Below are 17,446 nucleotides of genomic sequence, written 5' to 3' on the forward strand. Positions count from 1 at the left end.
CCAGTCAGCGGCACTAGCTTTGAATTTCAGTGTGTTCTGTGTTAACTTAGTGTTACTTGGTGCATGTGCATACTTTTAAGCACACAATCAAAGTGGCACATATGTACATGCAAGAAGTAATGCTAAGCAAATGCAACATATGCTGAACTTCAAAGCTAGTGCCGCTGACTGGAGGTAGTGAAATAGAGAATAGTTGGCCCACTTTTCCCTTTACTTAGTGTGGTTTAATCAATACCTTGTGAATTGCCTATGGCTCAATGTATAGATATTGGACCAGGTTAAATTATGGCATACCACAGTAAATGGACTGTCACAAAACAAAAACATAAAATCACACAGGAATAAATCCTGACTTGGCCAACATCATGCTACACACCACCAACTACAACATATTCTTGATATCCCTTTTCTTCCAGTCAGAAAAAAATTATTTAAAGTCATAATGTACGATCTTATAATATGAATTTGGTTAATATTTTTCAAACCTGATTTTTTGGCATATTTGTAATGTTTACACATGTCACAACTTGCACCTAAAAGGAATCAGCCAAATTTGTTGTGTTTGTAGGTAAACAGAGCAAAGTTCGACAGAAATTATGACTTTATGTCCGCCCATAGAACTGCGTGTTAAACGGCCAAAATAACAAGCAGTGTTTCTTTCACGTTACCTCGTTATTTCAGCTCAAAATGGACAGAAACCATTCTCGATCATTATTACTAGTATTATTTCAGCATTTTGAGTATATAATGACAAATTTTAAATTTGAAGGAAATCGTACATTAAGCCTTTAAAACTCATTTCAAATTGTAACTTTTTCTGAGATACACCCTGCAGTTTAATAGGTCTGGAATTTGTAATGTTAAAGTGAATTTTTAAAATATATATATCTATCTAAATCAGTAAAGTACATTTGCACTATACGGCTCAATACTACACATTCTATGCCTTAATATAAAGTACTACAAACAATAAAAAAAATACATATCTATATAGATGTTTCCTTCTAAAGTAAATGATGCTTTTTCATCAACCAAGTTTAATTTCACCTTCTTTGACCTCTGATATTTATAACATTCCTACCCTGACTAGCGCAGGCTCTGTGCTCTTCTGCAATTTTACTTCATAAACAATATTTGTAGTTATATACAATAGCACACATTGTGTCACAAGACGGTACTTTTTAAAGGTCCTAATTCTTAGGATGAGATATGTTAGGTATATTGCAGAAGAGAAATAAACATAAGGTTACATACATTTTATTGTGTCCTGGATTGTCTCACTCATTTTACATGTTTTATCTTTGGTATTAACATGGCTATAAACAAGATGCCAAAATTTAACTTACTGTATTCACCCAGAGTGCTAATTAGGCCATGGTAGTCTTATGTTACATTTCTGGCCTAATTGTCCAAAGCACACATTTTCTTTTGTTATAAATGAATAGTAGCATTTTTTTGGCAAACACTCAATACATACATGATTCTTGCACTTCTCAACAGAAAGCAATTCAAATACCATAAATCTCGATAGTTAGCATACGTGCTTACTATGTAGCGCTTTTAAAACATGGAAACATGAAGAGCCCCATACACAAAAGTAAATCCTCGATACACATGTATCTCAACCCCATAGCTCAGTTGGTAAAGCGCCAGACTTTGGTACAATTTCATGTTTTCATGTTTTCAAAAGCGCTCGATAGTAAGCACATATGCTAACTATCAAGTTTTTACGGTATACAGAGTACATGCAGGGAAGTGTACAGTCCAACCTCTCTTATCCAGACCTCTTTTATACAGATCTCTCTGTTATCGGGCAGTCTGATTTTCATAGGAAAGCATCTTAATAATGCTTGAACACCTTATTTTCATGCTCTGAAAGCATTTAGCAAGACATATCTATGTTGCATACAGCACTCATATAGCTCATCTTTCAGTGTGAATTGTTGTCCCAATTTTAGACTTAGGACATTCAATGCAGAATTACAAATAATATATCCGGATTTTTCACTTATCCGGATAAAAGAGGTTGGACTGTATCTATTATGATATTATTATTTATCCCCCCGTTTGTTCATGTAATAAAAAAAATACCATTATTTTTAGGTTGTATCACATGAGGCCGCAGGCTGAGTGCGATACAACCTAAAAACAGTTATATTTTTCATATTGTATGATAAGATGGGGTAACAAATTTATCATTCAGTAGACACAAATTTAATATAAACAAATGAATAAATAAATAACACCACAATCCTAAAATAATCAAGTTATACTTCAAATTCTTTCATGCTTGCTTTTACAGTTTTCTGTCATGCGACAATTGCCAAACCATATAATAAGGCGTGCCATTGCCAACGCACGATGTACAGTAATTTATGAAAACTGAATGATACAAAATTATATTATTTGGCTATTAACCAATGTCAACTGAATGATAAAGTGATACGTCTTACAGGGATATAATCAATGCAACAGTCAAAACATCCTCAACCACTTGGAATAACTGTAAATGAATTAATAATGATGCAAGTGGATTCAGCAAAACATGATTGCTCTTATAAACACCATTTTTTCAACCGGTTTTCACTGATAATTTGAAAACAGACCTATCACAACACTAATTTTCAAGAAATACAGGCCCATCAAACGCAAATTATCAGTTCTCCTCAAATGTTTGGTAAATATCAACAATTTTTTTCTACAGTGAGGTAAAATTGGGCTCTTTGCCACAAAAGGTTTGTGGAGGTTTGAGGGCTAAAAAGCAGAAAGAGCATTATGGTTACAGTACAATGTACACCGGTATACTGATGACACATTACTTTTCTCTAGACCCACCACCACCTTTTCTACAAGAATTACTCAATGATGTCACATTCAGGATAACTGGTAATACTTCTTGTTGCTCGCCAACCATCTCGCATCCATCACTCGTACTCTCAACATGACCACCAGCCTCTCTTTGGTTCAAGTGTTGTCCAGGATGGGTCACAATAGGAAGCCTCCTGTTTTGTTCTGCATCAAAATAACAAGAACATTATGGAATTATGAAAAAAAAAAATTTGTTTACAAAACATATAGTTTAAAAAAACAGGAATTTTTTGGTTTTGTCAAACAAACAACAACATCGAAATCTGTTTAAAAAAAACAGAAAAGTAGCATCTCTGGTTAACAGTCAGTTATTTTAAATGAAAAAGGGGAGCAAAATAATTTGGCTGAAGTGTGATTCGAACCAGCGACCTCTGGTTTGCCGGAGCCATTAAACCATGCTGTTGTGTGAGCGAGGATCACACCCATATTACGCTACAACAAAGGAAGCCACAGTAGAGGGGATCAGTGAAGGTAAAATGCTTGTATGTATGTTTGTGACTTTAAAAATAATAAAGTTAGACCATTTTATTTATAGAACTCCATGATTACTTTGGTACTTTCTTCTACATCACTATGTATACGCTCAATCATCTGGGAAATTTTCAAATTGTGAATAATTAAATCAAGTCAACCAGAAAAACTCACTTTTTGGTTAGATGTTATCACCGACATTGCAGCTAAAAGCTTTGGGTCCGTATGCACAAAATAAGTTAGACCAGGTCTAACTTTAGACCTGGTCAAACTATGGAGGTAAGACTTAGGGAGGGATACCTTTACTCTTTTCTTTTCCTCATTTACTCCTAGCAAATACCGAAAGTTAACCGGCAGCCATGAAATTATAAGCTTCACGTATTTGTCCTTAACAGGATCAAAACTAACATAGAATAAGGTATGTATATACCAAAGAGTTGAAGAGTTGACTAATCTCCATGGTAAGACCAGGTCTAAAGTTAGATCAGGTCGAACTTGTTTTGTGCAAATGGACCATGGTCTTCAGCTGGCTGGGTCATCCAGGATGACATACGGTCGTCAGAGGTCAATCCCTGAGGAAGTTGCTTGATGACATGATCTCAACCATGTGACAGATTAACTCTAATGCCCCCACCCCTGTTGAGAGATGGTTGTTCATCTCATACCCGCACTGCTTCTTTACCTCCCTGTTCAAACCAACAGGTTCACAGTCCAAAATGACAACATCGTCAATGAACTATGACCATTGCCTGTGTTAATGTTAATCTGTCACATGGTTGGGATCAGGCCAGCAAGCAACTTCCTCAGCAATTGACCTCTGATGACACAAGGTCAACTACCCAGCTGAAGGCCAAAGGTTTTGGCGCCAACGTTGTTAATAACATCTCTAATATAACCAAAAAGTGGGGTTTTTCTGGTTGACATGATTTAATTATTCACCATACTTCTACATCAGTCTTTAATTCAGATAAAATTAAGTTAACACTTACTGGCCCTAGCTGATATGATATCTGGCCTATGTCCAAATTGTTCCTCTCTTCTATATGTCCATTGTGGTGGCATATGTTGAAATGGATGCAATCCCTGATGACCGCTACCACTTGGATATGGACTGACATCAGTCATAGTCTGATACCCTCTAGAACTACGTCTTTGGCCCTCATTGGCATGTTGTCTACGGACATCCAGCATGGAGTACTGTGGAGACCTGCTTTCCCGTACCTCTCGGAGATATCTGTCGGGATCAGCTATTGAAGGATATCCTGTGGACGTACTTCTTTGGCCCTTATTGGAGTGTTGACAATGTGCATCCAGCATGGAGTATTGTGAAGACCTGCTTTCTCGGATCGCTCTCGGGTATCTGGTGGGATCAGCCACTGAATGATATCCTGTGGACATGTTTCTTTGGCCCTCATTAGCATATCGAGTAGGGTAATTCACCATGTGGTATTGCGAAGACCTACTCTCTTGCAACTTTGTGGGGTTTCTATTTAGATCAGCCACACAAGAATATCCTATAATAGTACTACGTTGGGCCTCATTGTTATGTCGACTACTCTCTTGGATCTCACCGGGGTATACATTGCGATTGTTAACCACAAGGTATCCTGTGGAGACCCTTGCTCGGTTCTCACATGGGGAAGGGTTTGCATTGTACTCTGGAGAGGTAGGCAGTATTCTTAGGTCTACGGTTGAAGGGTGCTGCCTGGAATACTGTATACCATGGACTGCTTCTTGTCCAGACAATGCATGACTGGAAAGACTGGAATTTCCAGAAAGACTGGATTGATATGGAGCAGTGACTGTGCTTTGTTCTGGGTTCCAAACTGTGTTAAATCCACCATCACCACTGTTTCTACTATGACCTGCTCTTGATTCCTGAGATTCCTCTACACTTTCTCCATATGGGAATGAGATGTTTCTACCAGCTGCAGAGCAAGTGTGGCTCAATGCAATCTGTATATGATCCCAATGATGAAGACATACAGGGCAGACAACTTGTTGAGTTGATGGGTCTATCTCCAAGTATGAGCACTTCATGTGAGATCTTTGGATGTGGTCAACCATCATGGGAAGCTGGAATGACTTAAATCCACACGACGAGCAATGGTAAAACTCTGCATCTGAATTCAGTGGACGACATGCTCTCTTCCCAGATGCTCTTGGATTGCACGGTGTAGCCCCATTGCTTCCAACAGTTTGCCATTGACATATATGAAAGAAATGGCAGAGGTCAAACAAACTGGCTGGATGAAGTCGATTGATGTGATCTGCCATGACATGTACGTTCATTGAAGAGTACATACAATGGCAACATCTGAATGGGGTCTCACCACTGTGATGTTCTCGCATGTGGCTCATCACTTCTTTAGTGGAATCTTTCTCTACGCTACACACTGGACATTGAACAACCTGTTCTTCCCATATTAGTTTCTCACCAGCACTTGGGGCATAGACAAAGTCAACTGATCTTTTTGATGTGGACGATGGTTGAGGATTCCAGCTGCTGGACCAGCTGCTCTGGTAATGGCTCCTGTTATTGGGATTAACATTACATATCCTGTTCTTGACAACTGGCATTGCCATCGAGTTATTTCGCAACTGACGCGATGCATTTTCAGCTTGATCAAAGCTTTCTCTCACTTCTGCCCTTCTATGGTGGTATGTATCGGTGAAACTAGCCTTGTTAAATGATGGCACACTTGGTCTAGTCAACTCACTCACAGGCGATGAATTTTGCACCTTGTTGACATGCAGCCCTTCGCTAGTAAACCCATCGGCAGAGCCTAGTGCTGGCTCTTCTGGACTTGGATTTAAGTTTGATTTTGGAACTGGGACCTGGTTCGACATATTGGGTAGTCCTGAAGTTCCACTTGGTTCTTCAACTGCACTACTAGATTCATGTGAAATCCGCCCTGTTCTGTCAGTACTTTCTGGTGTATGCCGGTCTTCAGACTCTTCCACATTAGTACAGTCATTGCTACATGCTTCACTTTCTCTAATAATGGTATCAGTATTTAATGTACCTGCTTTGTGGCTTTGTTGGATACCATCTTTTAAATCAGCAATGGAGGAATCAATGTAAGCATTACATTCCCTGGGACACCTTGGCTCTACCTTGATATGATTACAAGAACTCTCTACGTCAGCTACTTGCATACTTGCATCCGAGTTCTTCTCACTGACAGTAATTACTTGCATTCCATTCTTGAAGGAATCATTATACCTCATCTCATATGAATCTCTCATATTTCCAGAGTCGCTCATATCTCCAGATTTGCTCATATCTTCAGAGTCACTCATATCTCCATAGTCGCTTATATCTCCAGAGTCACTCATATCTCCCGAGTCGCTCATATTTCCAGAGTCGTCCTTATCTCCAGAGTCCTTCATGTCTGTTCTGTCACCCACCAGACCATTAATATGTTCTACTACTGTCATTGATGTCATTTCAATTTGCTGCAAATCAAATTCTTTTATATCCTTTATAGCATCCTTATTCTCTTCTCTTTGGTGAATACTATCTCTTAAACCAGCTGTGGAAGAATCAATAGAAGGATCACATTCTCTGGGACTTCTTGGCTCTACCTTGATATGATCACAAGTAATATCTATATTTGTTACTTGCATACCTGCATCAGAGTTCTTTTCACTGTCAGTATTTACTTGCATTCCATTCTTGAAGGAATCGTCATACTTCAACTCATATGAATCTCTCATATTTTTATAGTCGCGTATATCGCTAGAGTCGTTCATATCTCCAGAGTCGCTCATATCTCCAGAGTCGCTCATATCTCTAGAGTTGTTCATATCTCTAGAGTCGTTCATTTCTCCAGAGTTGTTCATATTTCCAGAGTAGTTCATATCTCCAGAGTCGCTCATATCTCTAGATTTGTTCATATCTCCAGAGTCGTTCATATCTCCAGAGTCGCCCATATCTCCAGAGTCGCTCATATCTCCAGAGTCACTCATATCTCTTGAGTTGTTCATATCTCCAGAGTCGTTCATATCTCCAGAGTCATTCATGTCTGTTTTCTTATCCAACAGACTATTCATAGGTTTTCCTACTTCATCATTATCTGTTATTGATGCCTTTTCACTTTGTTGCACATTGATTTCTTTTACACCACCAGCTTTGTCCTTTATATCATCCTTATTCTCTTCTCCTTGGTGCATACCATCTCTTAAACCAGCTATGGAAGAATCAATAGAAGAATCACATTCTCTGGGACTTCTTGGCTCTACATTTGTTACTTGTATACCTGCATCTGAGTTCTTCTCACTGTCAGTAATTACTTGCATTCCATTCCTGAAGGAATCATCACAATTGCCAATGTCTTTAGAATCTCTGTGCAAGGCTACATCATCATCTTTACTTTTGTCATCATCATAGCTTGTCAAGACATCGAGATCCAAACTATGGATGGAGGTTTCATTTTCACCGAACATTTCTGAATTTCTGATGACATCTCCAACTAGTTCAGAGGCAATGTCTTCATTACCCTTTGTATCGTGTAGCTTTTGTAATGTTGTCTCTTTTGCCTTTTGGTTTATCAAAGGGCTCGCTACTACTGCATCAAAATCACTGACATTATCAAATGACATCTCAGGCTTGGCGACATCTGTAGCTGTGTTTGTTGCGTTGGCTTCATTGTCACCTGTATCAAGATTTTCTGATGCATCATCATCATCATCATCCGCACTTTTCTTGATCAACTTGTCTAACATTGCTCGAAAGGATTTTCTAACATTTTCTGATATTCCCTCATTCGCATCATCATCTTCATTCTCATCAATCTTTTCTACTGTTACCTCCTTAGCATCTGAAGTTCCATCACCTTTCTTGTCAATATTTTCTGCCTTTACATCCTTAGCATCTGAAGTTTCATCACCTTTCCCGTAAATGTTTTCTGCCGTTACATCCTCAGCATTTAATGTTTCATCACCTTTCTCAACAATCTTTTCTACCATTACCTCCTTAGCATCTGAAATTTTATTACCTTTCTCATTAATATTTTCTGCCATTACATCCTCAGCATTTAAAGTTTCATCAACATTCTCATCTTTGTCTACCATTACATCCTTAGCATTTGAAGTTACGGCAATCTTTTCTACCATTTTCTCCTTGGCTACTAAGGTTTTATCACCTTTCTTGCCAATCTCTTCTGCTGTTATGTCCTCAGCATCTGAAGTTTCATCATCATTCTTATCAACCTTTTCTACAGTTACTTCCTTAGCATCTGAAGTTTCATCGCTTTTCTCTTGAACTTTTTCTACCATTACCTCCTTAGCATTTGCAGATTCAACATCTTTCTTACCAATATTTTCTTCTGTAGCCTCCTTTGCATCTGAAGATTCATCTGAAGTTGAATGGTTTGTTGCTTCAGGATCACTGACCAAACCATCGTTACCTTTCTCTCCCACCTTTTGTAATGTTCCCTCCTTGCATTTATCTTTTGATAATCCATCTTGAAGAAGCACAGCTTCACTTTTCCTCTCATCAACCTTGCCATCTGACGTATCAAACATTTCCTTACATCGGTTACTACATGTAGTTTTCACTCTTTGCAGTTTTGCTATGTGTCTCTGAAAAATGTTGCCATGCTTTGCAAAGATGTGACTTTTTGCAGCCGTTTTAGTTGTGACGTGAGATGCACACACAACACAACAGAAAGGCCGAATTTCTGGCTGTGTACATACATGCTTGTGTCTCATTTCTTTATACATCTTTGATTTTGTCCCTGTCTTCTTGCCACACCATGCTATCATCTTAGCAAATGCTTCATTCGATCTCTCCCAGTGCTGATTGATGATATGGAATAGCATATTTTGTCTGTGTGTACAGCGGTGCTTGCAATGTAGACACACAAATGGATTAGCACCTGTGTGTATTCTGGTGTGAATTATTAAATTGGAAATAGAACCATATTTTTGATGACAGTATGGACATTGCGTTGATCCAGCAGCCTTCAACTTCTGTGTGAGTTCCATTTCTGCTTGACTCTCTTCAATAATGTAGTCATGGTTAAGCTTAATGATATCGTTACCATTAGTGCCATCACCAGAGTCTTTGCCTCTCTTTTTCACTGGATGTCTGTCTCCACCAATAACACCACTCTGTGTTTTCCCCATTTCTCCACCGGTAGCACTCTCTTCAGAGCAAGTCCTTTTCTCACTTACTATAGTCTCACTCTGTGTTTTTCCCATTTCAACAAAGTCTCCACCAGTAGCATTCTCCTCAGTATGAGTCCTTTTCTTACTTACTATAGTATCACTCTGCATTTTTCCAATTTTCACTTCAACAAAGTCTCTACCAGTAGCATTCTCTTCAGTACGAGTCATTTTCTTTGACACCTTAATACACTCTCTATTGCATAATCCGCCAGTGGTTAACCCTTGAGCTCGTAACTTTCTCCTTTTTGTAGACGAAACAAAATCTGGATCATTGCCTTTTTCTTCTACATATAATCTTTTTCCAGATTGGTTCCTACATAACCTATTTGATGTTGTTTGTTTAGTATTGCCATTTTTCACATGTCTTTGGTGAAACTTATGCTGTCTTCCACACTTTACCCTACTGACACAATCACCAGCTTTTTCTCCACCATCGGAATAAATCGCCATTTCATTTTCGTCATATGGCTCTTCTGGAATTTCACAATCATTGTGAGATCTGTTTGGATTCATTTTGCAAAACCACTCATTATCTTTGGTAACTTCACTAACATTGCAATCAGCTGGAAGCTTCCTCCATTTTGAGCACAAATCACATTGAACCCAGCTTGCTTGTGGCTTTATGCTTTTTGATTCCTTCTTCTTATCTGCATTTGATACGTTGACTTTTACTACTACTTCTTTGTGGTCAGAGTCTTCATCACCACCATCAGTATCTGTGAAATCATACTCATCCCTTCTTCGATTTTTACAGTTTTTTGTCTTCATATCTGGCAAATTCTTAGTGTTTGCACCTGTTAGCAAAGCATTTCTTTCAGACCCTAACTTTGTTGTTAGCAAAGTCCCACTCCCCACTTCTTTTGGCAAACCACAAATTTGGGCTTCATGCATCAAATCTTCATTTTCTCTTCCCTTGCCTTTCTCATTTTGGGGCCTTTTTGTCAAACACCCTGTTTGAACCAAAAGTGGCAAATCTTCATCTGCTTTTCTTGTGAAACCTTCTCTTCCTTCATCTCTTAATGAAGTCCCATTCTCTGGCTGTTTTGGAACATCTGCTTTATCTGCTTCTCTGGTATCCATTCCTTTGATGCAAGCAATAGTACTCATCACAGGCCCTGCCTTATGATGTTGTAGCTTGACATGGTCCTCCATTGGGGCTTTGTCAGCTGTCTGATATCCACAATGCATACATCGGCACGGTTCCCCTAGCGTGTGTTTACGAGAATGCAATGCAACGTCCTCTGCTGAACCAAATTGTTCACCGCAGTAGACGCAACGAAACTGTGAAGTGTTCAATAAACCTGCCAACATAATTGTTTCAGATACACTAGGTGAGTACAAGATGTCAACTCCAGGTATATCATCAAGTGGTCTAGGATGTTCTAATAGATGCGATTTCTGCTTGGAGGGATTCAAGCTAACTACTTGCTGGTCTTGCAATTCCTTCTCACACTCCTGCGTTTTTGTCATTTTGGCTTTCATCTGCATGTCCTCCTTTCTCTCATCATTATCACTGGCAGCAGACAAGACATCACAACTTTCCTCTGTCAAACTTGGATGAAGATGTTGAAGATAGTCTCCCATTTTATTAAATATTCCTTCAAATTCATCTGTACCATTCAATGTGGAACTCAAGCATTTATCTAGGCACCTTAAGTCTGCATCTGCATCTTCATGGTGATAAAGATCCATTGGCGTATTCTTGTATGGCAAATACATATCCTTAAATCCTGTAGAGCTTACAGTTGAAGTACTGCTCCCATTTGGTTCAAACACAGCTGATGGAAACATGCTATCATCATCAGGAGTAGCATCATCATCAGGAGTTGTCATTTCATTCAAATTGGTCTCCTTGATGATTGGTATTGAAGCTGCTACATTATTCTCCTTGTAGAAACACTTGTTGATAGCATCCTCTAAGTGCATCTTCCAGATGTGAGTTGCCATTTGGCTCCGTTGATTTGTACCTCTGCTGCACAATCTACACTTATATGGGAGTTCACCAGTGTGAATTCTAATGTGGATTGTTAGATTCTGTTTATTTTTTGATGTTTTCAAGCAGTAGGGACATTTGAAGAGCCGACTTCTAGCATCTCGTTTCAAGTTCATCTTCTGCTCTATTTCTCCACATTGGAATGTAAAGAGCTTGGATACGGATGAGCTTGTTCCCCAATGCTGGCTGCGTATATGCTTTACAACATCTGTGGACTTTACACTCTTGAAATCACATAATTGACAACTATACATCCCTTGATTTCCTGCTTCAACTTCCAAGCTGTCACCCATGGCTGCTTTGTCAATGTTAGTGTCATTGTTTGACTTACTCGGATCACCATTGTTTATATTGTCTGGAGTAAGTTGATTGTTGAATCCATCATCATCATCTATTTCTGGTCCTTCTGTTGATACTTGTTTTGTATCTTCAGGTAGACTCAAGCCATCCTGAGTGGAAGTTTCATTCATATCAGATTCAGTAGTCTGCCTTAGAACTGATTTATCTTGCTCTTTGTACATACATTGGTCGATGGCAGCAGCACCATGCATTTTCCATATATGTTGAGCTATTACATCCTGCCGGTTTTTCTTGCAATCACACATACTACACTGATATGGAAGCTCGCCAGTATGGGCTCTAATATGCAATTTCATGTTTCTTTTCCTGCTTGATGTTTTCGAGCAGTAGGGACACTTGAAGAGCCGACTTCTAGCATCTTGTTTCAAGTTCATCTTCTGCTCTATTTCTCCACATTGGAATGTAAAGAGCTTGGATATGGATGAGATAGTTCCCCAATGCTGGCTATCTATATGCTTTACAACATCTGTGGACTTCGCACTCTTGAAATCACATAACTGACAGCTATGCATCCCTTTATCTGATACTTGATTTCCCTCGTCACTTTCCAATCTGTTACAAGCAGGTCCTTTCAATTCACCATCTGATAGGTTTTTACTTGCTGGTACATGTATTTGGTCATCATCAACATTGGCAATGGTCTTGGGAAGAGCCCTTGTTCTACCATTGAAAACCTCCTGGGTTACCATACGAGAAACAACAATATTGTTGCTCTGTCTGTCCATCACTGCTTCATCTGATAGCTTAGTAGTTGATGCTTGCTTATCATCATTATCATCCATATCTTCATTATAAACATCTGCTGTGTCACAATTACGCCTTCTCTCCTCTACTTTCATCTGAGTAGAACTTGGAGCAGATTTGATACTTTTTCTCTTCATGATCATGTCCAGCACATAATCTCCATGCTTCTTCCAAATATGGGAAGCTATTTCATTGTGCCTCTTTTTGTCATCGCCACATAGTATACATTTAAATGGAAGTTCTCCACTGTGAATTCGACTATGGACTCTTATATGTTCCTTATTACTAGCCTTTTTGCTGCAGAATGGACACTTGAAAAGACCAGTTCTGTTGTTTTGTTCCAGTTTTAATTTCATTTCAACAGGTCCACGTTCCAAGGTAAAACATTTGGATACAGCTGAACTTGAGCCCCAGTGGACTTTCTTGATGTGATCTTCCAGTAAAGGGGATGTCAGGCCCTGGAAATGGCACACTCCACATTGATGCTGTACTGTCTTATTCAATGTTGATTCACTGCTTCCATATTTCTCTTGGCCCCTATCATGTTTAGCAAGTTCGTCATCACTTGGTTCAAACTTATCTGATGGAAACATGCTATCATCATCAGGAGTAGCATCTTGTGTTGCCATTGAATTCAAATTGATCTCCTTGGGTTTTGGTATTGGAGTTGCTACATCACCCTCCTTGTAGAAACACTTGTTGATAGCATCCTCTAAGTGCATCTTCCAGATGTGAGTTGTTATTTGATTTCCCTGACTTGTAGCTCTGCTGCACAATCTACACTTGTATGGGAGTTCACCAGTGTGAATTCTAATGTGGGCTTTCAGATCAGGTTTAACTTTGAATGTTTTCGAGCAGTAGGGACATTTGAAGAGCCGACTTCTAGCATCTCGTTTCAAGTTTATCTTCTGCTCTATTTTTCCACACTGGAATGTAAAGAGATTGGATATGGATGACCTAGTTCCCCAATGCTGACTGCATATGTGGTTCACAACATCTGTGGACTTTGCACTCTTGAAATCACACATTTTACATCTGTGTGTCCCTTGATTTCCTGCTACAACTTTCAACCTGTCACCCATGGCTCCTTTGTCAATATCAGCGTCATTGTTTGACTTACTCGGATCACCATTGTTCATTTTTTCTGGAGTAGATTGACTGTTGAATGCATCACCATCATCTACTTCTGGTCCTTCAGTTGATATTTGATTTATATCTTCAGGCAGACTCAAGTCATCCTGAGTGGAAGTGTCATTCATATCAGATTCAGTAGTCTGCATTACAATCGATTTATCTTGCTCTTTGTACATACATTGGTTGATGGCTGCGGCCCCATGCATCTTCCATATATGCTGAGCCATTATATGATGCCGTTTTTTCTTGCAATCACACTTACTACACTGATATGGAAGCTCACCAGTATGAACTCTAATGTGAAATTTCATATCAAGTTTCCTGCTTGATGTTTTCGAGCAGTAGGGACACTTGAAGAGTCGATTTCTAGCATCTCGTTTCAAGTTCATCTTCTGTTCTATTTCTCCACACTGGAATGTAAAGAGCTTGGATACGGATGAGCTAGTTCCCCAATGTTCACTTTGTATATGCCTTACAACATTTGTGGACTTTACACTCTTGAAATCACACATTTTACATCTGTGCAACCCTCGAATTTCTGCTTCAACTTCCAATCTGTCACTCCTGGCTTCTTTATCAATGTCAGCGTCATTGTTCGACTTACTCGGATCACCATTGTTTATTTTGTCTGGAGTAGGTTGATTGTTGAATGCATTACCATCATCTACTCCGGCTCCTTCAGTTGTATCTTCAGGCAGACTCAAGCCATCCTGAGTGGATGTTTCATTCATATCAGATTCAGTAGTCTGCATTGCAACCAATTTATCTTGCTCTTTGTACATACATTGGTTGATAGCTGCAGCACCATGCATCTTCCATATATGCCGAGCTATTACATCCTGCCGGTTTTTCTTGCAACCGCACATACTACACTGATACGGAAGTTCACCAGTATGAATTCTAACATGGCATTTCATTTTAATTTTCCTACTTGATGTTTGAGCGCAGTAAGGACACTTGAAGAGCCGACTTCTAGCATCTCGTTTCAAGTTCATCTTCTGCTCTATTTCTCCACACTGGAATGTAAAGAGCTTGGATATGGATGGGCTTGTTCCCCAATGCTGGCTGCGTATATGCTTTACAACATCTGTGGACTTTGCACTCTTAAAATCACACAATTGACAACAATGCATCCCTCGATTTCCTGCATCAACTTCCAATCTGTCACCCATGGCTCCTTTGTAAATGTCAGCGTCATTGTTCGACTTACTTGGATCACCATTGTTCATTTTGTCTGGAGTAGGTTGACTGTTGAATAGATCACCATCATCTACTCCAGGTTCTTCAGTTGATACTTGATTTGTATCTTCAGGCAGACTCAAGTCATCCCGAGTGGATATTTCATTCATATCAGATTCAGTAGTCTGCATTACAACCAATTCATCTTGTTTTTTGTACATACATTGTTTGATGGCTGCAGCTTTGTGCATCTTCCATATATGTTGGGCTATTGCCAATTGACTCTTTTTCTTGCAGCCACAAACATTACACTGATATGGAAGTTCACCCGTGTGCAATCTTATATGGGCTTTCATATTTTCTTTAACAGCTGACTTCTTGGCACAATAGGGACACTTGAAGTATCCTTTTGAATCTCTTTTCAGGTTTAACTTCTGTTCCTGTTTTCCACGCTTGATAGTAAAAAGCTTTGATACGACATGACTGAAGCCACCATGGACTTGACAAATATGACTCTCAACAGCAGCTTGTACTTCATCTTTGAAGCCACACACTTGGCAGATATACGGACCATTTGGACTGGATTCTGTGACCTTGTTCTTGTCATCTACATGCATGACTGCTTTATTACCTTCTATAACTACAACAATACCCTCACTAGGCATGTGTTTGCCTGAATTCTCAGTATCAGGGTTAATGTCTACTTCATTGGTTTCCTTCCATTGGCAACTATACAACCCTTGATTTCCTGTTTTGGTTTCTAATCTGTTGGACCAAGTTCTTTTTGACTTAATTGGATCACCATTGTTTATTTTGTCTGGAGTAAGTTGATTGTTGAATGCATTACCATCATCTACTTCTGGTCCCTCAGTTGATACTTGATTTGTATCTTCAGGTAGAGTTCCATCCTGAGTGAAAGTTTCATTCATATCGCCATCAGGAGTAGCATCTTGTGTTGCCATTTCATTCAAATTGATTTCCTTGGCGTTTGGTATTGGAGCTGCTACATCATTCTCCTTGTAGAAACACTTGTTGATAGCATCATCTATGTGCATCTTCCAGATGTGAGTTGCCATTTGGTTCCGTTGACTTGTACCTCTGCTGCACAATCTACACTTGAATGGGAGTTCACCAGTGTGAACTCTAATATGGAATTTCATATCAAGTTTCCTGCTTGATGTTTTCGAGCAGTAGGGACACTTGAAGAGCCGATTTCTAGCATCTCGTTTCAAGTTCATCTTCTGCTCTATTTCTCCACACTGGAACGTAAAGAGCTTGGATACGGATGAGCTAGTTCCCCAATGCTGGCTGCGTATATGCGTTACAACATCTGTAGACTTTTCACTCTTGAAATCACATAATTGACAACTATACATCCCTAGATTTCCTGCTTCAACTTCCAATCTGTAACCCACAGCTCCTTTGTCAATGTCAGCATCATTGTTTGACTTACTCGAATCACCATTGTTTATTTTGTCTGGAGTAGGTTGACTGTTGAATGCATCACCATCATCTACTTCTGGTCCTTCAACTGATACTTGATATGTATCTTCAGGCAGACTCAAGCCATCCCGAGTGGAAGTTCCACTCATATCAGATTCAGTAGTCTGCATTACAACCGATTTATCGTGCTCTTTGTACATACATTGATTGATGGCTGCAGCACCATGCATCTTCCATATATGCCGAACCATTATATGATGCCGATTTTTCTTGCAACCACACATACTACACTGATATGGAAGCTCACCAGTATGAACTCTAACATGGCATTTCATGTGAACTTTCCTGCTTGATGTTTTTGAGCAGTAGGGACACTTGAAGAGCCGACTTCTAGCATCTTGTTTCAAGTTCATCTTCTGCTCTATTTCACCACATTGGAATGTAAAGAGCTTGGATATGGATGGGCTAGTTCCCCGATGCTGGCTGTGTATATGCTTTACAACATCTGTGGACTTTGCACTCTTGAAATCACATAATTGACAACTATACATCTCTTGATTTTCTGCTTCAAGTTCCAATCTGTCACCCATGGCTCCTTTGTCAATGACAGCACCATTGTTTGACTTACTTGGATCACCACTGTTTACATTTTCTGGAGTAGTTCGATTGTTCTGAGTGGAAGTTTCATTCATATCAGATTCAGTAGTCTGCATTACAACCAATTTATCTTGCTCTTTGTACATACACTGATTGATGGCTGCAGCACCATGCATCTTCCATATATGTTGAGCTATTCTATCCTGCCGGTTTTTCTTGCAATCACACATACTACACTGATATGGAAGCTCACCAGTATGAACTCTTACATGGTATATCATTTTAATTTTCCTGCTTAATATTTTAGAGCAGTAGGGACACTTGAAGAGCCGACTTCTTGCATCTTGTTTCAAGTTTATCTTCTGTTCTATTTCTCCACATTGGAATGTAAAGAGCTTGGATATGGATGAGCTAGTTCCCCAATGTTGGCTGCGTATATGCTTTACAACATCTGTGGACTTTACACTCTTGAAATAACATAAT

At 39.3% G+C, this 17,446-nt stretch overlaps 1 protein-coding gene across 1 annotated transcript; it reads right to left on the minus strand.

Moving 5' to 3' along the window:
• Positions 1-1,679: 1,679 nt before the first annotated feature.
• LOC140172482 (uncharacterized) lies at positions 1,680-17,244 on the minus strand. Its single transcript, XM_072195629.1, has 2 exons — positions 4,329-17,244; positions 1,680-3,012 (listed from the first exon to the last, which is right to left on the minus strand). The coding sequence occupies exons 1-2, from the start codon at positions 17,242-17,244 to the stop codon at positions 2,816-2,818; spliced, it is 13,113 nt and encodes a 4,370-aa protein (XP_072051730.1). The 3' UTR covers positions 1,680-2,815.
• Between the last annotated feature and the right edge of the window lie 202 nt (positions 17,245-17,446).

The sequence above is a fragment of the Amphiura filiformis genome, chromosome 16 (assembly GCF_039555335.1).
Source record: "Amphiura filiformis chromosome 16, Afil_fr2py, whole genome shotgun sequence".
Classification (NCBI taxonomy): domain Eukaryota; kingdom Metazoa; phylum Echinodermata; class Ophiuroidea; order Amphilepidida; family Amphiuridae; genus Amphiura; species Amphiura filiformis.